The 27,577-nt window shown below is 44.9% G+C and overlaps 1 protein-coding gene across 6 annotated transcripts; it reads right to left on the reverse strand.

The window, feature by feature from the left end:
• Positions 1-269: 269 nt before the first annotated feature.
• On the reverse strand, positions 270-26,786 carry ASCC2 (activating signal cointegrator 1 complex subunit 2). Of its 6 annotated transcripts, none has more exons than XM_074843775.1 (19): positions 26,692-26,786; positions 24,373-24,472; positions 23,118-23,276; positions 22,615-22,785; positions 20,767-20,896; positions 18,806-18,873; positions 17,009-17,119; positions 15,973-16,085; positions 13,833-13,907; positions 13,179-13,286; positions 11,545-11,613; positions 10,741-10,815; positions 10,288-10,474; positions 9,517-9,731; positions 7,760-7,879; positions 4,042-4,266; positions 2,185-2,296; positions 1,545-1,621; positions 270-1,031 (listed from the first exon to the last, which is right to left on the reverse strand). In XM_074843775.1, exons 2-19 carry the CDS (start codon positions 24,451-24,453, stop codon positions 863-865), a joined length of 2,265 nt encoding a protein of 754 aa, XP_074699876.1. In that variant the 5' UTR covers positions 24,454-24,472; positions 26,692-26,786; the 3' UTR covers positions 270-862. The 6 variants fall into 6 exon arrangements, with proteins under 6 accessions (XP_074699876.1, XP_074699879.1, XP_074699878.1 ...); XM_074843778.1 differs by having other exon boundaries at positions 24,373-24,468; positions 26,692-26,774; XM_074843777.1 differs by lacking the exon at positions 26,692-26,786 and adding an exon at positions 26,601-26,687.
• Between the last annotated feature and the right edge of the window lie 791 nt (positions 26,787-27,577).

Raw genomic sequence — 27,577 nt, forward strand, 5'->3', positions numbered from 1 at the left:
TCACAGAGTGTGACAAGTGGTTATTGAGGAGGCAGCCCCCCAGGGACTCTGACCCTGCTGCCTTCAACTCTGATTTCCATATTATTGTCATCTTGATCCTGATTTTCAAGTGTCTTTAGTCTCAGTGGCTGTGGCTAGATCTCATTACACTAAACCAACACAAAACAGCAACTGAATTTCACTGCCTGCAGATACAGCACATTAAAAGGTTTGTTGAGATTCCTCCAAGTTCAAGATCAATATGGTTTGTAAAAGCCTAAAACACCAACTAAAAGATTTAAATCATTTATTTGCACGTTCTGTTTTCACACGCCTCACTCAAGGGACAGAAATTTATGATAAGGTTTTATTTGCCCGAACTCCTGTGTCTGTTGGCAACGGAAACAGCCTGAGTGTTTTCCTTCAACCTTCAGGTTGGACTTCAGGATAAGGCATTTCAGTGGAGCAGAAAGCTGTGAGGGCTGTTCCAGGGAAGCCTTGATCTCAGAGCTGCCCGCTGCGGGGCCTGGAAGCCCGCTTGATTTGCAGAGAGGGCGCAAGGAGCCACTATGAAAATAAAATTCTCAGAATTATAAATAGTACAAAAGGAAAGAACCAGCTGGCGCAGCCTGTCCGAGGCATGGCGGCGCAGCCCGCTGTCACCCACGCCGTCACCCACACTGTCTCTACGAACTGAGGAGCAGTCAGGGTCTGCCTGGAGGGGCGTTCGCCCTCCCCCAGGGCCTGCAATTCCGCAGGAGCCGAGGCGCCAGGTATTGAACAGCCAGTCCCCTGAGCAAAGGGAGTGCCGAGGGAACGGAGCGCAGCTGCCTCCTCCGAAGCAGAGGACTGGGGATGATGCAACGCCTGCGTGAAGAGTCTTTCAGGAAGGAATCATGCCTTTATTCCGCTTTCTGTCAGCCATGACTCGCCGATTATGGTTAGCTCTTGTGCTTTTGTTTGCTTCCTTCTTCCTTCGTTCCTGCACTGTTTCCCGGTTCTGCCCGTGGCCCTTCACATTCCCAACAACAGCAGAGCTGTCGTGCTTGTGCCTGGGGTACACAGAAAAAGGACATCACAACAAGCACACTGCATGTTTGGGGGGCAAAATACACCGATCCTGCGAAACAAGTGGGTGTGAGGAGTTCAGCTGTCAGGCCTTGAGCCTTGGCTCTGCAGGGCTTCTGCAATAGCTGAGTATCAGCATTAGCCACACAATGACTGCATCCTTCTACACATTGAGTCTGGCAGCTAAAACCAGCTATTAAACTGTCCTGAAATCCCTGTGGGAGCTGTTCAAGCTCTGGGAAGCTGTGCTCTCCAAGATCCTATCTTACACAGGGTTCTGCTGCTTATGATAAAGGGACAAGCCCACCCATTTGATGGGATAGAACAACCAGCAGTGAAGTAAAAGCTGGGTGAGGAAGTTACCACCACTGTGGTAGTGACCCTGATATACAGGAATGTTAAGGAACAGGTATACCCTCAACAATTCCAGTCAGCAGCAAAACACCTGCTAACTGCAGAGCCATGGTTTCACCCCGCAGAGGGAGATGCTTACTTACCCCTTCCTCGCGAGGTAGGCCAGCCGCCTGGCTTCAGCTCTCTCCCGCAGCACAGCTGGGTCCTGCACAAAATGGTCCTGCCATGGGAAGGAACGAAAGAGGTCAGTAAACTCATCAGCATCGTGCAAAAGGCTAGAGCAGGAGGTGATCCTGTTGGACCATGGAACAGAGTCATTGTTCATTATCTCTTCCAGATGAGCCAGCAGCGTTTGGTGTCAGTGACTTCAAACACAAAACCTGGCAGAAAACCTGAGACTTCTTCCCACATCCTACCTCTGCCAGCAACACCATCAACATCACTATTTTCAGTATATCCATGACAACAGAGCATTAGTGACCCTCAAAGTGTTCTGCTGGCATCATCTGCCTATGGAATAAAAGAGATTAAACCTCTCCATGGAGTAAGTGTCATTGCTCCAGTATGGTTAGCCTGGGAAGCAGCGGATGGCTGTACTCAGGGGACATTTCACAGTCCAGCAGACCGCAGAAGTAGCCACTCTGAAAAGCAGCTCACTCTCCACACTGCTGTTAAAAGATTCACTCTCTGAAAGAGGAAATCTGCTCCATATCGCTCTGCAAGTGAAGCAGATAAGACATATGGTAAATCTTAACGCAGCTCCAACCACAAACTGAATGTCACCTTTGTTCTTTCCTTTTCAGCTTCCTCCTCCTCCTCCTCTTCATCCTCTTCCTCTTCTTCCTGTCCTTCCTCCTGTCCTTTAGGTCTCAAGACCTGGGGAATTGTGAACGGCCTGAGAATTAAGACACAAACCAGTCAGCAATGAAGACAGTACAGCCACAAACATTTCACTGAACAGCATATCCTTTTCGGTTTGCATCATGTCTTTCAAAAGTGAGAATCTACAAATTTCATGGACTTGTTTCTGAAAAAAGAAAAAAAAGAGACCTAATAGCTAATGACACATTTACTATGGGCAATTAATGAATACATGTTCTTCACTGGGGAATGTTCACTATGAAGTTGTTACTGAAAATAATAATAGTTAAAAAAAGGAGCAGGTCAGGAAAAACCTGAAACCTCACAAGGAATTTCTCCAAGGAAGCAACTGCTTCCTCTGGTAGAAGAGGATCCAGGCACAGCCCCAAGGCATTAGTAAGGAGCATACTTTGCTAGGCTTGAGCTCACCAGTCAGGGAGCATCTACTGTACAAAGACAAACCCTCAGACCTCGAGCTCAAACTCAAGACAGAAACATTAATGTTCTGAAAAGTGCTGTGCTCTAAATCCTCCATGACTGGTCAGTGGTTATCCATGGAGCCCCAATTTCATTGCTGTGCCCCAGTTTCATACAAGGGGAAATACTTGGAGAAATCCATCAAGCTTTATGAATCACCCTGAACACACAGAGCAGCAAAGGGCCTGGGGGGTTGGAGGCAGAATTTACCACATGCCTGTAGCTCTTCTTTAATATATACAGGTGTGTGTGTGTGCTTAAATTCTGTTGGAATTCAGATCCACCATTCCACTGCCAAAGAAATAAATGTTAAAGCAGAAAAGCCTTTGTTACTTCAAACCTATAGATCTAGCTTTTAGCAGTAACATCCACTAATTGTTCCTACTGCCTCTCTAGGAGCAGTGAGCACTGAGCACCTGAAAAAGGGGAAAAGATGCAAGTGCCACACTGTTACAGGCAAACGCAAAAAGGATTTAAATTGAAGCCTCACCATGCTTTAGGAGGAAAAAAAAAAATAAAGGAAAACGGACAAAGGAACCCCAAAGATGCATTTTGGTTTGAGGTTAGAAATGGTGGCATCTTCATAATACATCAGAATTCAAAAGGCCACTTTCAGAAATGTTAAACCAGCTTTTAAAACATGTTTTCTATCTCCAACTCTTATTTCTAAAATATTCTACAACCCCCAGCCCAAACTAACCCTTTGCTTCCTAAAAGTTAATTGTCTCCAGCTGTCAGTCATCGTGCAGAGAGCTGTGCAGTCCATCAAGGACTGAATTCCAGGCATGGGCGCTCTGAGATGTCAGAGGGGGTTGGCAAGGAGAAGTAGTCCGTCTCTACAATTTTCCAAATTTTGAAGTTTTCCTTTGCTAACCCGCCATTTTACATTGCCCAGCTACACTCAATCCTGATTAGTCAAGATAGTCCATTTTCCCCTGCTGCAGGATAGTTTTCTGTAAGCAGAAGCACTGCTGAGTGCAGGTTCCAACACAATGGCAAATTCCTCTCTTAGATTTGTTAATTAGTTGACACAAGGGCTGTCCTGCAGACACAGAAAGTGGAAGCCTGAGAAGGGCCTGGGTGCATCCCATGGCAACACTCCCTACCAACAGGAGAACAGAGACCCAAATATTAGAGACCCAACGTTACAGAGAAAGCAGCAGAAAAAGGGGTGGTTTGAAGCATGCACGTCCTCATTGAGAAACAGAGCCAAAACCCAGTGTTGAACAGGTCTGTGCGAGCCAGACAATTCTAGGTGGTGATTCCCACCAACCTCCCATTCCCTGGCGCCACAGCACCTACCTCCTACTGATCAGCTCATCATCTGAGTCAGCATCGTTTGCCCCCACTTGGTTTCCATCGTAAGTGTCGTCGTACTCGTCCTCATAGTCCTCTCTGTAGAGCTGAGCCTCCCCTTGCTGCACAGGGATCTCCTCCACAATCACACTGTACTGGCTGTAGCGCTCCTTCTGCTCAGCAACCAGGCGTTTGTCATTCAGCAAACTCCTGGTCGTGTCCTTCTCCCTCCTGCACTCCACAGCACGGGAACAGAGGGGCAGACACAGAAAGGCAGTGTAAAGATCTTCTACAGAAGTTACTTTTTTTTTTTTCTCAAAGTGGAAGGTGAAGCAACAGAAGTCTCATCTCAAACTCCACAAGCACTACTTAAGCCTACCTATTTCCCCTCTGATTTATAACAGGGCTGTTTGTCTGGCTACTAAAACCGTCTACTCCTGGCTTGGAACAAAGTCATTTTTAAACAGAAGCCCAGCAAGATTACACAGCAGATAAGAACAGGAATTGGAGACTGCCACTGTCATCTGAGACAGAAAGGAAGCTTTTACAGGAGGCCAAATGCAATTATACTCAAGCTGAAATTTGGCCAATATCCAAACAACACAAGAAGTCCCATGAATCTTGAATGGCAAGCTGCTAGGGCTAAGACTCCAGTCTCCAAGACAGCTCTGCAAGGCCCAGAGTGCCCTCTAACACCATGCTGCAGTATCGTCTCACTGCGGTAGCACGCACAGCTGCAAATCACGGGCCAGAGCTGCATTAGAGTAACTGCTGCACAGACACGTATGTTCCTGTAGTCAAGAACCTCAGCTTAGAAATGCGAGATGCAAAAGAGGAATGTAGATGGGAAGAGCCAAAAATTTACCAGTGCAGCAAGTAAGGATTAGAATAAGCACAACTAACAATGAAAAGAACAAAACAGAGGTTGAATCAATCGCTAGTCTACTATCTCAAAGCACTGCACGTACAATTTTTTTTTAAGAAATTTAGGAGGCAAGTAAATTACAGTCATTTTAAAGAAGGGAAGACCAAGAAACAGAATTTTGCCAGAGGTATTAAAAAACAGCCACCGACATGCTGTGTCTCAAGCTGCACAAGCATAAACTCTTTGAAGTCCCATTTTTCAGACCAGCCAAGTACATCCTTACAGCAAAGCAACAAGGGATTCCACCGTCAAGTAGTCACAGGACAATTTGCAGCCCTCAAAGTCTAGGAGGAACATGCATCAGTGGTCTATTTGGCATCTGGATATTATCAGAGAAAGAACCCATCCAAGGCAGACTGTCAGCGACTCAAGAATGGATAGGCTTACGTGACATACTAGCAAGCACTGGGGAAGTGATCTAAGCAGCCTGATTTTCATTAAGAATCTCAAAGCAAAGTAACACTGCAGATAGATGTGGTTCCCCTCTCTTCCATGACTCACTCTGTTACATACCTGCATTTAGCTGCAAAATGCCCTACAAGGCATGGGGTTAGTTCACACATACCTAGGCTGGGATAACATCTTCTGGTGGTATTCAGCATGAGACTGCACTAAGTATTAGATAATTGTTTCCTGTTGAGCTGGTCTGATGACTGCAGAAGAGCTGCAATGAAGTGTTTCAGACACCAATTCCAGGAAAAACAGTGGAATAACTCCTCTAGTCCCGTGGGGTTCAGGACACGCTCTGACTTCAAGAGACAGATTCACCTAGCAATTATGGCTGGACAGGCACAGACAAGCGTGATCACTTTTCAGGATCAGCAGAGAATCACTTATATGCTAGTACGTTCATTTCCTCATGCTTCTGTCCCTCCTCACCCTGGTGTGGCTTTCTCTTTCACATTAACAGTCCCTGCCCCAAACTGCTTCCACTTATCCGCACAGCAGCTAGCGCAATGGGACCCGACCTGATCTGGCCCTTGAAGCACTAGTGTAACATCATGCTTAGGCAGCAGCAGCACTATAAACACAAGCAGAATTTGATGAGCAAAAGATTTTAAGAAGGAGAAAAAAAAAAAGTTTAAAAAAATACTGATACAATTTGAAAGCAAAGCAGATCTCAAACTAACTAGGAGAACCCTGTTACCCCGACGCTTGGGTAAAGCATCAAGCTTCTTGCTTGTAGAACAAGGACTACTGAGGAAGTTGCACTTTGAGTGATGAAAGGACACTCTTCTATTCATGGAGTTGTGAATGTTAAATCCTAGAGAGCAAGGTACTATAGCTTATCCTTTGACTTAGGTATGGTCAACTTTGGGCATAGGGTGTACATTGCAGATCACAGCCAGTCACCTCCAGGTTTTAAAAACCACTCAAAACATAACTAACATGTCTGGAGTCCTGCAGAAAGAGTGTTCTCAGCATAAGAACTGTTTTGAAATGAAGACATAGCCTGAGGGAGGCCAAGAGACACCAGGAACAGCAGCAGTAAGAGGATAATCCCAAGAGGTCACGTAACAGTTACAGCAGAAGAGCTGACAACTGTCCCAAGGAGTGGTGTTACCACTGGAGAGGAGACAGAGGCTCCCTGGCAGCAGCCAGAGGACAATGCCACGGGAGCAGGGTCCCGCAGCCCAACTCAGGGATGACTTAAAAGCTTTCAAAGCTCTCCAAGTGATCTGCAGAGAGAGCTCCGAGCAGGGTTATTCCATACACTGGATGCACTGTGCTGCTCTCGGGCTTTGTTACCCACATGGGCAAGACTTTGGGGAGATGGGAAATAACCAAGCACACCTGGGCACAATGTCCTGCTGACAAGGTGCCTGCCTGCACTCTGAGCAAGGCAACACGATGAGGACAGAGATCGTGTCTATGAATTCTTAGCTATGGACACTTCAAAAGTCATTGCCTTGGCCAGAGAGAAATTATTTTCTTGCCTAGCCAAGCCAGTATAAACACTATAGCAAAGCTGCCGAGAAGCTGTTTGTCTGGACTTCAGGACAAAAGTGGTTTTCTCCTGAGAGTTTGATACAGCTTTGCATCCAAAACCTTAACTGGGAGTTCCCAGCGTCACGTGGCTCAGTCTCCAGCCAGACTTTTATTTACATTCTGTGTAAATACGTACAGATATAAAGATCACACTTGGCTGGTTAGAGAAAGAGTTTAAAAAGAATCTGAAACAAGTCAACCATATTATAAAGATACAGTTGACACCAGTGGGAGCCAGTAGGGCAATGCCCTAACCGAAATTCGCACGGAGCGTGGCACAGCACAGCATGCCAAACTAGGCAGAAGGCAAAGGAAAAGCCTTTCTGCAGGAAGCCTACAGCAGCACGAACAACAAAAGTAGTCTGAGCCACTGAGTGTCTTCAGGTTTTGAAGTAGATAGATGTTGAAGCTTCACCTGGATCTAAACCAAATCATTATTTATTCTCAGTTCTGAGTCACGACCCCAGGCTCATAGAGACGGTTACTTTTCAAGGTTTGTTGTTCAGTACAGGTTTAACATTAAGACCAAGAAGCGAGTGCCTGACATTACAAATGAGCTTGGCAGAGCAATCTCTAGCAGCATACAGAGGAAAGCCAATTAGGAAAAACACTAACTGAAACCAAACCCCTAATAATATTTCATTTTACCTTCTCAGAGAAACAGAAGAAACAGGTGGGAAACGTTTCTGATAAGCCTTACCCCCTGCCAACAAATTCCTGCGGGAGGTTTGTACGAGAAATGAATTTGCAGGTTTGCAGATATTTATTGCTCCTGACAGACAGGGTTAATTAAGGGTGCATGATACTCACCGCTTGCCTTTTTGTATCCGAGAAACATCCACTGAATCCCTACTGAAAACATCAAACTCATCATTCTGGAAAACATTATAGCGAGAAGTGACTAGAGGAGTAGGGTCTGGCTTCAGCTGTCTGTTAAAAAAAAAAAAAAAAGAAGAAAAAAGAGAGAATAAAAGCAAGGGTGAACTAAGGAAGACCAAGTCCTCTCCTTCCTAAGACCTTGATTTATTCTTTGCCAGTCTCAAAGTCATCCAGAGCACGCCAAGATCCTCTTCGTGGTGCTGGCTGACTGGGTCACGGATTCCAATCCCTTCATTTCATATAGAACGTGCACAACCACTACATGGCACTGGTCTAAGATAAAAGGCACAGTGTTCAAAGCTTATCTTTGTGGGGAAACTAAAGCAACTTACAGAAATCAAAAAGAAAATTCTTCTGTTCATTTAAGAATAAAACTGTACAGCAGCATGGAATATTCAACAGACTGCCTGGTCTCAAAACAGTGACTCAGTAAAGCCAAACACTAAGTATGATGAATTACACGCTGGAAAAAATTCCAATAATTTGCCGTTGTTGATTTCTGGATATTTATCTCCCTATGGTTCCTTCTTAATTCTTTCTCAGGGTTCCAGGTTTATGTTTGTTCAACTTACAAGTCAAAAGACCATTATTTCTACATTCATTTTGTTGGTGCTGTTCGCTCAGCTGGGCATCTGAAAATGCTGCTGTGCTCACTTCTAAAACCAGCAGTGATCAAAATTCTACATTTGCTATTGAACTGACAGTTTTGTTTCAAGATGCAAAAGGCAGGAAAAAAAATCCAACTCCATCTTCTGTAACTGCTGGCTGTGCAGAAAAAACCCCAGCCCTTCCAAAAGCCCACCCCACGTGATTTGTGCCAAAGTCAGCAGATCTGACTGTGAAAGCATGAAGATTGTTGCAAAACTAAGATTTTTTACATCATTTTTCTGATAAAGATGCATTCCTTTTTTAATGCAACAATGAGACAGTCTGCTCATTCCTCCATGAAATGTGAACAAACAGCACATTCACATCCTGACACTCAGTCAGAAACTGCTGTTGCAGCATAAACACACGCTAGCAGCTGCAGACAAACTAAAACAACTCAATTCCACTGCCAGCTATAAACTCTACGTCCCATGTACAACCCAGAGAAGCAAGCAAAAGCCTGGCAGGTTTGTCAAAGGGTAGATAAAAATGGATCTGAATTGCTGTTTCCAATCTCTTTCTGCTTTAACTTCAACAGCAAAACAGTAGCCTGTCAAATACCGGATTTGACCTTGCATGTTGAATTTCAGCTGAATTAGTTGCTTTGAAGATGGCCTTTCCTGCAGGACAGCTGGGATTTTAACACCTATGACCCTGTTCTCTGCAGCAAAATAACTTTTGAAGGCAACACATTCTATTGCCTGGCCCAGGCTAAGCCAGTGTCCCCATGATGGAATTTTAATGGTCCTTATTTGAGCATTTAATGTACAAGTATTTTTGTCCCCATCACAAAACACAACCCAGCACCTGCTCTACTGAAATGCTGAGCAGTGAACATTCCAGTTCTCTGCAGGGACACAACCAGGGCAGAAAGCGAGTGGCAGATGGCAATGAGAAGCTCTCGCTGCAGCTATCCACCCCAAGAAAACACACATGCAACTTCTTAGAGCTCTACAAGCATCTAACCTTCAGTAAGACTGATGTTAAATGATAACCCACAAACAAAAGGCATCAAAGCCGTGCCAGAAGTTGTCCCACACCTTTGCATTGTTCGATCCAGCTTATCCAAGTATGGCACCAGCTTATCTTCTAGAATGTTGTTGATCACTTGCTCCGCATTGTAACTGTACTCTTCCAGGCAGGCCAGGATGAAGCCCTCACCAAGGTCTGGCAGCAAGTCTTTCACTTGAGAGATCAGAGAGTCCAGCTCCACCCCTGACACCTTGGCAATGGGCGCAGCAGCTGCACCAGCACACTACATGTACCAAAGAGAATTGGTGGCGTTACTGGAAAGAGACAGCAGCTGAGGGAAGGCACGTTAACAAAAGGGAAAGCAGCAGTCTGGGTCATCAGAATTTAAACACAAAGAAGTCAAAGACTGAAGTCAAAAGAAGAGAAATCAGCTAAGTTTTTTATACTACACAAGGCCTATGACACAGACTTGGGCATACAACTACTTTTGTCTGTCCCCGAGACAGCAAGGATACTCTGGAAAATCCTCTCCTCAAGTAACATATGAGCTGTGCATTTAAAAAATACCCACATGAACTACAGTGATGAAGCACAGTATTTGAATAAGCCACAGCAACAGGAATCCCAGGCAAATGGGACTTAGAAGCAATTTGCTCAAAGATAAAACCAGGATTCAGTTGTAGCTTTGTTTTTCATTTCACAAGGCACATGGGCTGCACTGAAGTCTAGCAAAGGTAAGAAATGAGACTAAATCTCATGTAATCCCCAGAACCAAGCAAACCAATCCTCTCTGCACAGACGAATGAAGGACTGAAAGAGCAGAGCCCAGCTCTACTCACCTCATCCTCTGATGCATATGCAGCCCCGAGCTCTTCCATGTCCTCAGCAGTGCTCTCTGCTATTGCTGATGCTCCATTAGATGCTGCTGGTGGTGTTGGATCTTTAACGACTTGTGCTTTTTTCCTGTCTACCCCTTCCCACGCACTTTCCACTGCTTGGAGGATATAGGCTGTCCTGGTCTCATCTCTAAGAGGACAGCATTAAGGACATTTCTAGATGCACATATTCAGACCTTGCCTTGAGGTAACTATGCTATTTGCAGCGACGCCCAAGACTGTGACTACATCAACATTCTCCCCGTGACCCCTTTTTTTCTTTTCAGAGAAAACTTTCCATCACCCATTGCCAGTCATGCAGCTTAACCAGAGGCAGCAACAGTGGAAATGCCACAGGCGTGAAGGAATCTCAGAGCAGCCAGGTCTGCAAAGCCCCAAGGTGACAGCAAAGGATACAGTGTGGAGGATGCTTGCTGAAGCAGACTGACATCATCCTCAACAGGAAACAGCTCATCATAGTCACGGAGAAATCTGAAAACGCAGAAGCAAATTTAATCAGTCGAACTTAATAAATTACCAGCAGACCTGTCACACACTACCATCCCTGCCATGCCACTTCGACTTCCTCACTGCTCACGGAGGAAGACATATAACCTCTCATGCAATACTGGATTCCAGCGTGTGTTGCCATGTCTGATTTTGCTCCCATTATACTGCAGCAACACTTCTCCCCAAGCCATCAGAGCCAGTTGCAACACTCCTCATGATGTTAAGACCTGTAACCCAGTGCTGCATTACAGAGAAAATATGGTTTATGGTTTGAACATGATCAGAATGACAGCACTGTCAGGAGGACAAGATCAAATTCCCAGTTCTGCCACTTACTTTGCATCCTCAGCATTAGCACTTAATATCTTTCTGGTCTGGTCACCCCACTTGAAAAGCACAGATCAGTAATAATAGTCTAACTTGTCAAGGTAGCTAATAGCTAAATTGCTATCCTCCACTTTGAAAGCCTGGATTAAAGAGAGTGAAGAATAACATTCTCCAGCGTCATGCAATATCCTCCTCACCTTTACAGTAAAGTCTACACTGCAGTCTGAAATCCTCTTGCAGCAGTTCTCCCAACTAGTTAGAATGATTTCTAACTCCCAAATGCATCATAATGCCTCATAATAATGTCTCGGGCAGTTCTATTGTAAAGAATGGAAGAGGAAGGCAAGCTGACCCTCCCTTGGGCCTGTTTTCAGCCAGACTCACCTCCTTTCCTGAAGCACCGAAGTGAAGATCTGTAGAAATTCCTCAATAAAAGGCTGAATATTCTCACAGCTGCAGAAAACAATGGCACAACAGTGAAACACGCAGTGGTAAGCCTACCACATTGCACAATCTCCCCATTCTGTCTCACTAGCCAAACTAGTCCCATTTATACATCAAAGGAAAATCCCATTTGAAAATAGATTTCAGACCACTTTTTGGCTTTCACAGGAGCAAAGGGTCAAATGGAAACAAGTTTCTTTTATGGCTTCAGCAAACATTTCAGCCAGCTAGATCTAAAGCTGTATCACAGTATTACAAAACTTGAGACAGACTTTACAAATCACAGTTTGATGCCTCAGACTTGCAACAAGCAGAAAAGGGTGTGTAACGCTCTTGTAATTGTGTTCTTATTATACGCCTTGCGATTATACCAGTGAATGTCCCAGAAAGTATGTGCTCACCTATGTAAGAACACATGCCAAGCAAACTCCTATTGCAACCTTTCTGTTATAAAGCCTAAACCTCCTATTGCTGCTGATGCATCAAGCCTCACAGCAAGCCAGAATGCTCTCTGCAGTAGATCAGCGTTAAGAAAAACGTATTTCTCTAGACGCCAGACACATTTTCACAGTAGCCCTAGCTCTTGTCAAACTGGCAATGAGTTTCTGGAGCTGTCCTTTCCTACCTCTGAAGTACATATAGTCCTTAATACTGTGGAATCTGAACACGTTACACTCTTTGGTTCATTTATACTTTCAATATTCCGGTGGGTACCAAAAGGCAATACTCAGGTAAGCGAGGGTAAGGCAAGACCGCTACTGCTCCTTTACAGCCTGGATTTACAGCACAGACAGATTGGGTGGTAAGAGCTCAGGTCTCAGAGGAAGTCAAGGAAGCAAATCCAGGGGTCTCATAAGAAATTCCACCAACAGACCCTCCTCATCTTCTCGGACAACTCTACTGATATCAAACCAGGGAAAATATTCAAGCAGAACAAGAGCTGCAGAGACCAGTAATCTAGAAAACCTGTAACGAGTACAGGCAAAGAGAGACCAGCCCAAGGGAGCACTGGCCTTGCAATCAAGATCCAGGTTCTTGGCTCTGTCCCCGATATGCAGCACGATTTTGGGTCATTTCAGTTCATTTCTCTATTTTAAAATAAGGATGGCTATACTTGCCTTCCTTTTGAGATTACTCATAGATCTGTCAGTTAACCATTTTCACAACAGCAAGGGGGGAAGAACTAGGTCAAGGCACCACTATCTAGACTTTAAATGACTGTTTTCAGTGATCTATAACACTGCATCACTTTTATCATGGCATCTCAGTCAAGGTGTCTACACACACCATTAGAATTTGCATCTTTGTCATAAACTGAGTTTAGAAAGCTCGTTGGACCACAGCATTATCCCACTCTAGTGGGGTCAACACACAGCTCACCTCACCAATTCTAAATCATACAGCTTCATCTGGAACATTCCTGCTTTGATCGGAGCCAAAGTCTTTGGCTACAACCCCAAAACAAATAACAGTATCTGTTCATTTTTTCCAGTAAATCTGAAAACGAGGAAACAATCTCCCCCACAACGGCAATCAAATAACTGGCTAGTACCACAGAGCCCAAGTGCCAATACCTGCTTTCTAAGATGGGCTGCAGACAGACTTGGTTTATTAGGATGTGAAAAGCTTCTATCATCTTCTTTCTGGAATGCGAAATTCTCCTCCACAAATCAGCAAAAACACTTCAGAGAGAGTAAAAGACACTGTTGGTGTCAGCATAAGAAATCTGAATCTTCAACACACCTTCACTCCAGAGTTAACACTCTAGAGGAGGAATTTCATTAGCAGAATCACTTCTTTGCTGTAAAGACCAGAGATTAGAGCCATTTCACAGTAATTAAGGAAAATCCATGCTCTAAACAAAGTTGGTCTCAATCACCAATTGTCCTGACAGCTAGACACATGATATCTCAACTGTACCAGGACAGTCTGTGCCTTAAAATGAGACCAATCTATACGTGGAGATATCACTCATGTTTTCACAGTGTTACAATTTGAATGCATCTCCCATCAAATTTCTTCTTAGACAGCAGTGAAAGAAATCATTAGTCACCCTACTGCCCAGGAAAATTTAGAATTAGAAAAGCCATCTCTTAAAGAGTTCTTTGAAGCAGCATAAAAAAAGACTGAAAGACTCCGCAGAGGTGGGTAAAGCACCATGAAGTGAATTTTTAACTAAGCCCTGGGAGAGCCTTACTGAAAAGGCAAGCCTTTGAAGACATTTTCACCTGTTATCCTCATAACGCCTCTTCTTAATTGCAGATTCCAGCTCAGCAACTGCCAATTCATAAAACGAAGCCAATCTGTAGAAAGAGGCAACAAACCAGTAACTGTCGACTGACGTTTCAAAAATCATTTGGTAAAAAGACAAATCAAACGGTTAACGTCGTTAAATTCTTCTCACTAGCAGTACTCATTAGCATTACCCCATTTTTGTTATTTGTTCCCTGAAACACAAGCAAGCAAATGTGCACTAAAGAGCAGCACTCTAAGGAAACCATCAAGGTATCTTTGAAGATGTAGGCAAAGAAACGCATTTGAAAAGCGCCACGCTACCCAAGGGAAGAACAACCTGCCCACCTGAGAAACACCCCAAACACAAATCTGTAGTCTGCTAAGAGCTGATGTGCTTGAGTCCATCCTGAAAAAGCCCCTCCCGCTCCAATATCCTTATGGGCCTATCTTGCTGTATGTTAAAAAGGGGGTATGAAACAGGGTATGATTTCCAATAAAGTCCTACCGGTCTTGATATTCAGATCTGCTCTAGGTGGGCATTTAGATGAAGGGATCCAACATGCAGAAAGCCTGAGAGAATTTTCAATAGGATGGGGCAGGGAGGCAACAAAGAAAGTCAGTTTGCTCTAGTTTCACATTTTCCGTGCCAGGCAGCCCACGCAGACCCTTTCCATCAGGGATGGAGCACCAAGAGATGCTGAGAAACACCCTCATAGAGTAACAGCCAGTACTGCTTCATCAGTAGCTAGATGTTACAAATAAGGGTTTACAGGACTTTGCACAAAAGCCAAGCTGAACTGATGAGCGGGGGCTCCATTAGGAACATTATGTCCATGTCTCATATTAAGAGCCAAATATGTTAAATGAGTATTCTTGAGGCAAATGTAGCAGAAGCTGGTTGATACTTTTAGTCAGGGGGATAAATTAGCAAGTGCCAGCAGACTGATTCAGACTCAGAGGTTCCAAAAAGATGACACGTAAATCAGTTTTCCCTCCCCACACTCCAAAGACCCAGCCATTAGTCCATATTGAGAAGTAATGAAAAGGTTGCTGTTGTCCCACTGCACAGAGATCAAGACTATTTTAGCACATCTCTGACATCAACAGCAGAATTAAAAGCAAAAGGCTTTCCTCCTCTGAGTAACCAAGCATGTAAGCAGTGCTGCTTGCCAATCCAAACAGCCACCAGCAGTCCACCAATCTGCTCTTCTTTCAATAACCAACTCAACAACATCCAAAGAGGACAGAAACCTGCACACCCCAGAGCGGCATTACTCAACCTGTGGTCCTTAAACCACTGGCAGCTGTAAGACTTCAGAGGTCTGCAACACGATTGGAAACAAAAGCAAGAGACAAATGTGTGTTCGTTCACACTAACAAGCAAACAAAACAGGGGAAATAAGGACAATAAATTAACACTCCACTTGGTCCTAAACAAAGGCTGCTATGGCAAGACTCTACAAGATGATCTGGGGGCTTAAAACACCTGGAGCACGCCGGGTAAGTGCCACTTGAGGACTCGCAGCCTCTGTGGGAACACACTCTGCTGCCTGGTGTTTGAGCCCATCCTGACTCATCACCACCATGATCCAGAGTTAGACAGGGAGTTAGCTGTCAGCCCAGCTGTGACAGCGCTGGCTTGTCATCCTCTCCCAGACACTCAGCTTTTGCCAAACCTCAATAATATTCTCTAGCATAAAACTTGGGCATAATATCAAACAAAAATGTTTATTTTCAGACCTTGATGGACTATCACTCTGAAACACTTTCTACTTCCCTTGCTTTGGGTCCTACAGCAGGAAGCTCCTTATGTCCACAACTCTTCTGCTCATCCCTCTCCACCCTTTCCAAAGCACACCAAGTACTGTTTAGCTGGGTTTTGAAATCGTCACGGCTGCTGGCTCTAGGATCACTCATACATAATGATGAGGGTGAACATACAACAGACAAACTCTAGACATCCCTATATTAATTTTTTATTATTCTATATTCCTGTCAGCGTGAACCTAGCATCCTCTAGTTGCATTAAATCTATCTATGCTTTTAACAATGAAGGGACTTGGACAGGACACAGCAGCACATTCAGTATTTTTACTTTGCCAAGACAAGCTCTGTCTGCAGTCCAAGATGTACCTGTAACAAAACTCATGTTTTTGGAAGGTCTGGCAAGCCAACGGGAAGACATCAAGAAATGCCCAGAGTGTCGTGCAAGTGTCACATAAGTACAGCACAATATCCTTCAGCTCCTGAGAGAGAAAGAGCAATTACTGAGAGAAAAGCCAGACAAGTTTTCCTAGGAACACATTTCCTAGGAACACATTTCCTAGTCACTAACAGGGACACATCATGTTCAGACCAAGTCTTTTTCCTGACTGCACAAAGAGACTGATACCAATTATAAACACATGTTACTGGGTCTAGAGGCAGACACAACACCTCTACTAAAATTTCTATCCTTTAAAGAGCTATAATGCAATTCCAGCTGCTCACTCTCATTAAAGATTCTGTGAAATTATGAGAATCCTCATCATATCCTGTTTTGGACAGTGGTTTTGTCCTCAATATATATTCCACATAGAGTATTCTTCCCCATCGAGCTGGAAGCACTGCATAGCAGTAATACAGGAATTAGAGGGAGGATTTCTGTGGTCTGCTTCAGTGCAAGATGCACTTTCAGGGTGGCTGTAACTCCTGCCACACACAAATTGTATGACTAAGATTTTGTAGATGACCATGCTCACTGACATGGGGCCTGTCTTTATACAGCACCCAGCACAAAAAAATCCCTCTTGATTATCTAGAGTACACTGTTGTTAAACAAACATTTCTGAAGAAAAAAAGTCAACTCTGATCTCACTGTCAGGGTTACATGGAGACTTCTGCTGGATACTCCATTACATTACTTATAAGCTGTTTAAGCAAAAAAGATGCCAAGTTTAAAAAGAACCCACAATACGTGGATATGGCTGAAATGCACACGAGCAAAGCAACCAGCTCACGGTGGAAAGGCTTTATCATAAGTCATACGACAGTGAGACAATGACAAGGAACCACATGCTGTATGAGCCACAGGTACCTGGGATGAGAATGACCCTCTGGTCTTACTGCTCCATTGGCCATTTAGCCTGCAGGACTACAAACAGTAAAGTGCAAGAAGCAGTGGTTCTACCTGGAGGGGCATGTTCCCCGGGGTCACACTGACTTTTTCTTCCAATTTCTGGGGCTCAGCAGAGGCTCCTTCACACTGCAAACCACACTTATGCAAAATATTGTTGAACACCTAAACCAAGAGAACAGAACAGTGTTAAAACAGATGGGAGAAAGCAGTGGGACATGTTTTATCATGTCAGCAATCACTGTTATGATGACATATGCAATGTGGGACTATTTCCATAGATCACGGAGCTGTGTAAGATGAAAGCTGCAACAGACTCTTGCAGGCTACAGCTGGAAGGGCCACGCTGCGCTTCTGAAACACCATGCAACTTGCAAGTCATGTAAGTGGAGCTGCATATGCTTGTGGGGCTGAGACAGGGATTGCAGCTAATCCAAAGCCTTAGCTATGTGAGAAAAATCAGCCAGCAAGGCCAATGCTGGGAGGCCATGTGGGATCCCTATTTGCAAAGGAGTACTGGGGCAGCTGGGAAGTTAACACCACCTCCTGCTTATGAGCTAGTCCCCAAGCCTTCCTGCCCTCTCCCCTGAGTTAGCAGGACAGATTTTGTGGCTCTTGTTTAGGAACAAAGAACGTGGGTAGAAGCTGACAGAATTAGGTTCCGGATTGCTAACAACCTTTGGTGTAGGACCGCCTTAAAAGCAACTCCTCCGCATTTGGACCTTGAGAGATCTGTCAAACCCTCCTCCCAGAGGTAGGTGAATAGGTGGCTAAAGGTACTGAAGTTGCATACTTGAGATTAATGTTACTATTCTACAGGGCATGAAAGCTCCTAAACCTGCACAGGTATCGACTCCTTTCAGTGACAGTGTAAGCACATAAATAGTTTTATGGACCAGTAATGACACGTCTTTGTTTGAGTTGTTATATCCATACACTTGAGACACGCTGGCATCACCCTGCAATGCTTACCAAAACACAGTAAAGAAATCAGTGTTCTGCAGAGAAACTGCCCTGACGTGGTACATCACAAAAAGCAAATGGAATCTCTGCTCTCCTCCCCAGTAATTCATTTGAAGGTTTGGTCTTGCATCCTAGAATATTTTTTAAACGTGATACCACCTCTGAGATTTACCTCTAAGAGTTTCTTAACACACGGGAAAAAAAGAATGTGGGCTTCCAAGAAGTGAAGTGACATTATAGGTGCCTTGGGGTAAATGGTAAAATGGGTTTGCTTACTTTCGTGCATAGGTGAGCTTTTTGAGGACACAAACATGACGTAAACATGATGTTTTCAGGGTACAAAGATGTCAAGGCACCTTGATTTCCCCTTCATGTTAAATGTGAATCCTGCTTACCGAGTCTGGGGAATATAAAAGCTGCTTATAAAAATGAAAGCTTAGACATGGAGAGGTGCTAAATACCTTTTATATGGCAACAATGCATCCCTTCCAACAGATTTTCATTTACTCCTGAGAACCTGCAGTGTTAACGCTAACCCACTCTACTACATCAAGTCTTCGCTACCTCTCACGGTCTCTATTTTGTTGTTTTAAGTTTCAATGCTCCCCCTGCTTGGGGGAGGGGATACAAAGAATACTTTTGGAACCACCTAATGAAAATTCCTTGAGATTAACTGCAGAGAAGGCCAGAAGCTGAAGGAAGGTAATAGGAAATCACTTCTAGATAAATGTTCAAAACCTGCTGACACACATTAGCGTGAACTAGAGAAAGTAAGCAATAGCAAATAGATTCTCCTTGCCTATGACCACATCTGCTCCCTTCCACCCTCTAAGCCATGCCACATTTCCAGATGAAATCCGAGCCCTGGGCCAAGCAGGAAAGCAGTACCTGGAGGACAGTGGGCAGAGTTTCGTCTAGGTCACTGAAGTAACTTGGTTGCTGAGTGAAGATATTTTCTGAGAAGAGAGGGGGAAGGAGACCATTTGCCATTAGTTCAGGCATTCATGCCAGCAAGTAAGTCTGCACCAGAAGATGTACTTGTATTATTACTGACACCCCCACCCCCTGCAGATAGAGCTAATAACCATTTAGGACATGGGCACGGGCTCACTTCTATAAAGCTGGCCCATCAACTCTTTAGTGCAACTGGAGAACTGGTAATGAGAATATGCTCATCAGAGCAGAGCAAACGAGATGTTAGATCATTCATGCCCCAGAGGCTGAATCAATGAATAATGCAAATACTATCGCTAAACATTCCTAGTTCCTTTATTTGACAACTGGAGTTGACTTTTAATTACTGATAACAGCTCAGCATACACTGGAAAATGTTCTGCAGAATATTTCTTAAAGGTAATGAGGCTTTAGTAATACCTGCTATTATATTACTAGGACTTCATTATCTTTACAAAATACTTCACTGAGTAACGGCATACCATAAATCCTCACCAAGTAAGCACAGAGGCTGCCTATTTTCCTGTGAATTACTCTTCCAACAACGAAAATTAACAGAGTTCTCCAGCAAGAGCAAAGGTAAGAGTTACAAGACGACGTTTCTGAAAAATTTATACCCTGAGAACAACCTAAAGTTTATCAAGTTATGAATTACACACCAGAACTGCTCATGCCATTACTGTCACAACATAATGCAAATAATCAGGTGAGCAAATCACTGGTCACCTGCGTGCAGCATTACTGTGTTGCACTCCAGAGCATATGTATAATTCAAATGAGGTTTCATACACTCAGGTCTTCTCTGGAATATTTTAAGATCCAGATAATCTAAGCTTCACATCTGAAAGAGAACTATCAATCTTGTCATGCCTTCTTTCCACCTCTGAGGCTTGACAGATGAATTTAGAGTGGAAGTTACTGAAAAAAGGATAAAGCGATTAAAAAATGCAAAGGTTTATCTAAGATTTTCTGGTCTGGAAATTTGGCTGCGTCACATGATCTCTAATGCTTCTCATGTTAGTCAACTTGGAAAGGAGACAAAAATAACTACCAAAGAAAAAGTTTCATTATGTGAGCTGCAAAGTGGGTTAGAGTTTAGCAAGAAGAGCTCACAATCCAAGGTTAGGTACTCTTCCATCTGTGCTCAGGTGGATGTTAAAGATCACAAGTGGTTCTCTTGTGAAGAGAGCACAGGATAAACACAAAAGCTAAACCAATATGCCCTGTCTTCATTACGCAGGTTCTAGCGTCCAAGACTGAGGTGTTACTTAATATGCACTTGCCACTAAGACTGCCTGTATAGATACAGAGAAATCCAGGGATAAGCACAGCTTGAGCAATGCTCTGAAGTGCTTTGTGGTTTGGAGGCACTATATAAATCAATGTCTGCATTGAAATTTCAAGTTCTCCCACATCATAGACCAGTGATTACCTCATGCTGCACGTTTCACCTGCCTCCCAACTCTGGGAACAAAAGCACTCATATGAGCAGTTGGACTGTGCCCCATCTTCCAACCCTCCTCCCTTCCTGCCTAGGAATTGAGTTCCCATCTCTACCAGAATTTTACAGAGCCCTCACCGTCCTCTTACAGTGGCTCAGGACACATTTAATTGGCATGGGAAACAACTGCTGAGGCATAACTGAGCCTTGGATCATGCCTAATGCCACAAGCCCAGCTCAGGACAGCTAAGCAGCAAGACACGATGCTTTCCTTGACATAAATGCAGTTCAAAAGAAAAAAGTCATCTGACCTAGAAATTGATCTAGAAATTACAGATTCTTGCTGCTACTGAACAATTCATTTTCAGAGCGGTAACACTGGTATAAAACATCACTTGCCATTATACGAGAAAGTAAAAGCCTAAATGCAAGTTGTTTCTTGGCTTTAACTAACCAATCATCTTCTGGAGCAGGAGACCATTTCCTTTCCCAAAAAGCACACAGAGATCCAGAATCTTAGGGATGTCAAACAGGAAGTTATTGTAAATAATTTCTCCAAAGACAGAGGGAGTAATAAAATGATCCTACAAAGGAAAAAAAAAAAAAAGTAATTTAAAGGATGATCCATATCTTACTCGACAAGAACTCCAGCATTATAAAAACACCTGTAAAAACATCTCTCAAAGGAGTATTAAGGATTTCATTTCATAGAAGGCAGCAACTCTGCTTACACCAGCTCATGCAGAGCCCTCCAACTCCACATTCCCAGCTACTTGTCACTGCCATTACACCATCCACCCCACTGGCTTCACACCACCTGCAGGGCCAGTCTGCCCCGTGAATTGAACCAACTGACATAAACGTTAAAGCAAAAAGCTAGCTACAGTGTGTTCAGTTCCCAGACCTGGCTCGTGACATGGCCAGATGAACAGCTGAGCTGACACAAGAACAGCTCAGCTCAAGAGCAGGAATGAGTAACCAGGCATAGGCACAGCTTTACTGGCACTGACACTGAAAAAATACACGTGAGATCACAGCCCGAGGTTATTGGTACCCTGGAAGAGTAAAATCAAGGCACCGAAGACGACTGCACCAGCGACAAGTAGGAAAAAACCCCAGGAACTGCAGTTCTACACCCTGACTGCTAGAACACTCTGTCAAAAACACGTGACTCGTAACATTGAAGGAATTTCTTCCAAAACTCTGGATGACAAAAATTTCCATCATCTTTGACACTGAGAAACAAGCAAGCTAAAATGTGATTTTGGATTTTCAAAAGACACATTTGCCTGTGATAGCAAATGTTTTCAATCACAGTGAAAGGTAGTACGCACATTTTCCCTGCTAAAGCAGAGGGACAGGGCTTTATGCTGGCTAGATTCAATTTCTAGAACTCCTGCTGACTGCCTGCATGACAACAGACTATTCATTCTCTTCAAATTACTCAACTATAAAATGGTTTCAAATGCTTGTCTGCCTCATTGGAGTGGTAAGATTTAATCAGATCCTGGAATGAAAGACACCATAGAGGTGTCGAGTACTTTTGCTGAAGTGGTGCCAGCTGCAGGCTCCAGCATTCCTTCTACCTATTCCCACCCCAGTCCGCCAACTCCCGCTCCAAGACCTTTCCTCAAAATGTCCTGAATGTCACCACTGTGATAATCAAGAGAATCAATACATCAGTAAATAACACATCATGAACCAACGAGGATACGAAGGGAGTAATTGCTAAAACACAAGGTGCCTCACTCATCCTGCCCAAAGGCCTTGTGAAAATTCCACAGCTCCTGATGGGAGTTGCACTCACACAATTAGGGCTGAGTACGTTTTTCAATTATGATGCCAAGAAAACAGTAATTTAGAGCAATTTCACTGTGTGTCCAAAAACTTGGGGAAAGTTCAAGGAGAGACAAGTATGAGCACACATGACGCGACCCTGCATGGCACAGAGGAAGCGGCACTGAGGGAGCAAACACTCAGCTCCTGGTGGCCTGAAGGGCCTCTGTTCCATGCAGCCAACTTGCTCTTTCTTCTCTTACAGCGATGTATCACACCACCACGCGTGGCTAAACTGCTATTACTTAGTTGATTGCCTGGATCTCCTTCCTAAGAAATCACTGCATAGTTCAAATCACCACTCAGAGCTGAAGTATCATCTCCATACGGAGAAACAGACTGATAAAAATAGCCAGGGAGAGGAATGCAGTTGGACACGCAAGTAAGAAACACAATTAATTTCTCTAATTGTCTTTTTTCTCAAGCTATACAGCCCGGAGCACCTGCAAGGCAAAGAAATATTTACCTTGGACTCCTTGTGAGTGGACATTCTGAGGAACGTCAGGAAGACACTCCGATGAAGACATTTCTGCATGTCATTCACCTCTGGATGGCAATCCAACAACACATCAAACTTGCGAGGGGCATAGCACAGGTAGGAATCCAGACATTTCTGAAGCGTCTCATCAAATATAACCTTGCACAACAAAAGATAAGAAAATGGAAAGAAGGGAACATCACACATCCATAGGTTGCGCTCATGGGCAGCCCAGTGAAATTTAAAAGCAATCCAAACCATTCAAGAGTGCTAAAAGGACTCACACATGTATCAAATACAAGCAAACTCCTAAAACCTATAGGGAAATACAACTTTCTTTGCAATCTAAGGTGCAGTAATCGAAATTAAAATGCTTGACAAATGACATGATAAGCATATACAAGTGTTTCTGAAAATGATTTAAAGTTTGTGGCTTTTACAAGCACCTAGATTGTTCATGGTTTGTCTTTAGTCCACAAAACAATTATTACCTGGCACCAAAATTTGTCATGAGGCAAAGCCAGAAGCCAGTTCAGGTCATCTGCAATGAATTTTGCTCGCTCCAAGAATTCTTCCACTAAAGCAGGGTCTCTGACAACAGGTGGCGGTCTGTATAGCACAAAAGACCGATCTGCTTTTATTTCTGGGTGCTGCAGAAAGCCAAAACACTGTATTAAAACTACAGATCAAGTGACGAGAATGCCCAGTTACCGTTTGCACTGCTCACTGAATTTTAGGAAACCAACACAAAATCACATTTTAATACAATCTGACATTCAGTTCCCTGGTAACTTCCCATTTTCTGATCTTTCAAGGCAGCAGATCAGTGGGTTTGTACCCTTATTTATCAGCAATAGTTTCAGACCTTCATAATTTGGTACACGTTGCTCCTTGCATTCTATTAGCCAAAAGCCTTTCAAAGCAATCCTCCCACACCTTCAAAACAAACAGCAACAGCTTAATGTCATGCCTTTGAAATGTGGCCTGCACTCTCTCTTTTTCCTCCAAACTGGTTCTTGCACAACATTTCATGAAGTCAAACCAACTTGACCACCAAAAACGGAGAAGAAACATTTCACTGCCCTTCCCAAGGGTTACTGAACAGGCTTTGCCCAAATACTCCCATCCTAGAATGAGAATCATGTCAAGCAGTGAGCAGCAGCTTTGAGCTCTGCCTCAACCCACACGTATGCCCAGGGTAAACCTCCTCACAAGCAAGCAGCATTAACGGCAGGTCTCTCTTCTGCAACACGCCCAGAAGGCTCTCTCCATGCCTTCTTATTTCTGGGAGAAAAGGGCTACTGTGGATTTAATTTTTTGATTTCACCAAGCTGAAGCCACAGGGCAGGAGGTCACAGGCTGCAGTAAGTGGATGGACTTATCCCAGTGCTTTAGCTCAGACTAAACTTCACACAGAGCTTGCAAAAGCTCCCAAAGCATTCTCTCTATTGCAGCAAAGTTTATATTGCTAATCGGGCTGCTCCTCAGAAGAGTAAGTAGTTCTGGGAGAACACAGTTTACTACAGATTTTGAACACAGTAAAGTTTTTGGGTTTTTTTCTTCCAATGGCAGGTAAATTAAATGTCAGCTATCTGAATGCACTAAAACACAAAGAAAATTTCACTAACAGGCAAGCTAACCAAATTTCATCATATCCTGGACCAAGGGATAGTTTTGCCCAGGCCTCAACATAAGACAACTATTTCTTAAAGGTTTTGTCTGGCTTTCAGGAAAAACAGAGCTCACCAGTGCCGGTAAAGTTCTCAGCTTTCCTGTCTTGGGATCCCTTTCTGTCAGCTGGAGTTCATCCAGAGGCAATGCTGGCATTGTGATGACTTACTCCTGTCTTCAGCAAACAGAAAAACAAAAGCAGCACAGGATACATTTTACAAGGTCAGTCAACCAAAACCATAACAAAAGAGGCTACAGCCTTAGTGTAACACACATACGCACAGCAGCTGGAAATATCCTTATACAAAGCAATTTATACACCACTCAAATGCCAAACCTTGAGGGAACACCCAGGAGCCACCTGCACGTGCCTCAGAAGTAACCTGTAATGTGGTGCTATACCTTCATCCCTGGTCCTCACTGAGAGGCCACAGACACCTTCCAGGGCAACAAAAAGCATTTTGGGACATAGTTTAATATGGAAGTTTGATATTTAAATCCAGTTCCTGAAGAGTTAGGCTGAACTCTCTGCTTTTGCAGTCTTTTTTAACGCTTGCACTCCATCTCCTGACAGTATAAATGGGAGACGCAATCAAAACACATCCTGACAACATACTATTAAAAGACTATTTTTGGTGCTTAAGTGGCAGAATCACTCAGGACTCATCCAGATAAGGTACACAGGGTGAGCCTACAAAACACAGCCTTCCTTTCCCCTGCCAACTCCCACATGCTCACAAAACCATGGTTTAATCTGCAACAACATTTTTAGGCTCAGAAATAATTCAATTAACTTTCTGAAATTAACTGTAAGTCAAACATTAGAGTAATTCAAAAGAAAGTATGCTGTTACATGCATTGTTAAAAAAGTTCAGGTATTAACAAAACCCCAAAATTGAAGGTTAACAGAGCTTTTAATTTCTTGGGGAATTTATAGTATTATGATTTCTGCGAAACAGCACTAGAAGTTATGTTCTTGTTCAGGTCTAAGATCACAAGTCTCCTCATATACATGTTTAATTACATACACATTGCCTGGGCAGAATAACAATTAAAACAAGAAAAGTGTCTCTATAGCTGGATAATACTGATTCTGGAGCAAGATCACAGTTTAAAAATGTTACTCTTTCATTTGCTGTCTAGTTCCAGAGAATTTGTCACCTATGGATTTAGGCAAAAATTATGCCATCTAACTTTTTAGAGTTCAATTAAAAAAAAAAAAAAGAAAAAAATTACAGTTGAGCAATGCCAATACACACAGCTTAGAAAGCTTAAAATAATTATGTCTTTCCAAGGGAGTTTAAAGATTAGAATATTGACAAGAGTGTTTTCAATTTTTTTATGAACAATTAAAAAAAACCCCAACAAACAGCTTTTCAGTAGAATAAGCCAAGCTGTTTAGTTCTTGTCATATATTTAGTTTGGCTTTTAAAATTTCTAGAGTCATTCTGAACACTGTGTGTGCTTGCAACAAGGAAAAAAGCATCAAGTGTCTCATTTCGAGCATGCCAAGCATCAAAACCTCCTGTCCAAGTCAAAACCATCTTGGAAGAGACAGGCCCCCCGGGCAAAAGCTTATTCATCTGGAGAATAAACCTGAGTACGGAACGGCCTCAGCGCAGAGAATTATCCCCCACCACTCTCATATGCTTTTCTCCCCAAGAGCTTTGGTGTAAACTCCCGGGACACGATTAATTTGTTGTACTCTGTGATTTCAGGCACGCAGTGTAAGAGCCAAACAGGCCTGACAAAGAATACAAAGAACCCGACTTTTGCCAGGGAAAGTTCTTTTCCCAGGGTCAGCCAAGGGGCCAGCCAGGGCCAGGGGTGCGCTGCTGGGGCCGGGGCGCCCACCCGAGCCCCCCCCAGCCCCCCCCCGCGGCAGCGGGGCACGGCCCAAGAGCCAGCCCAGGCCCTGCCTTCTCCCCTTTTCCAGGCCTAACCTTCCCCCTGCTACTGCCCCCCTAGGGCCTCGCCAGCCCCCGCAGCACCCAGCCCTGCTCCCCGCCTATCCCCAAGCCAGGCTCCGAGCCGAGCTCTGCCCGCGCCTCCCCTCTGTGCCACCGCCGCCAGCCCCAAGCGCCCTCGGCTCAGCCCGGCCCTGCCCCAGCGCCCCGCCGGCCGCTGCCACCGGCCTCAGGCCCGGGGCCGCCTGCCGGCCCCGCCAGCCCCACCGCGAGCCCCAGACACTCTCTCCGCCCCCGCCGGTTAAGCCCAGCCCTGTCGCTCCAGGCCCCGCTCTGGGTCACTGCTGCCACCGCCGCCCCCCAAGCCGCGTCCCCCTGCCCTGCCTCCGCCTTTACCAGGCCCTGCCCGGGCCCTGTCGCCCCGCCCGGCCGCAGCCACGTTCTTCCAGGCCCAGCCACCCCGCCGCGGTGCCCCAGTCCCCGTTACCGGGCAGCCACGTCCCTCCGCCGCCAGCACGGCGCTTCCGCAGCCAAACGGCCCTTCCGGTGCCGCGCGGAAGCGGGCGGGGCCTGGCGGGGCCGCCCCCCCGGCCTGTCCCGCCGGGCCCCGGGGCCGCCCCGCAAGGCGGGTCCGCCGCGGCCCCGGCGAGCCGGGAGCCAGGGTTGGGGCTGGGGCACAGGAGCAAGACTGCGCCTAAACCAGGTGGTGCTGCAGTACCCAAACCAGGCGGTTTTAGCCCCGAATCCCACGCTTGTCTGTGCCCGGCTACAGCGCTGGTTTTGTGATGGCAGTCACAGTCCATGGCGTTGTTTTGTGAGGGGAAGAAAGGCTCCACCTGCGAGGTGGTTGGCTGACTTTTGAAACAAAACCGGGTGGCTCACGAAGTCACCTTTTCCCGAAAGCAGGGCTTACCAACCCCACGGCACCGACCCGTGCGGTGCGCAGGCGGGAGGGACACCCGGGACGGGATTCTGGGGGGACAGGGGGGCTGTCACAGCCCCCGCAGCCCCCTCACCTGCTCCCTCAGCTTTGGCTTCTCCTCGGGGAGGTTACCGCGTGTGGGTGTGAGGCTGCGGGACAAGGATGATTCTTGTCCGTTAACACAAGCGCCGTGGATGTTAAGAAGAGATGCGGTCAGTGACGCTTGCGGCACATGGGAACCCCGGAATCGGGTGTTCCCTGGCTGGCGGGAGGACGGAGGGGTGCGGGGGCACGGACACATCTGACTGTCACTAATTTGGGTGCTCTGAAGGGTCTCGGTTCTCCTATTTGACCTCAGGGAACTCCTCCTAAACTTAGGCCTGAGTCCAGGTTTAGATGGTAAAGTAGCCTAAAAGAAAAACCACACCATGCCCTCTGCACGTGGCTAATT

Source organism: Strix aluco, chromosome 18 (genome assembly GCF_031877795.1).
Source record: "Strix aluco isolate bStrAlu1 chromosome 18, bStrAlu1.hap1, whole genome shotgun sequence".
In the NCBI taxonomy this organism is placed as follows: domain Eukaryota; kingdom Metazoa; phylum Chordata; class Aves; order Strigiformes; family Strigidae; genus Strix; species Strix aluco.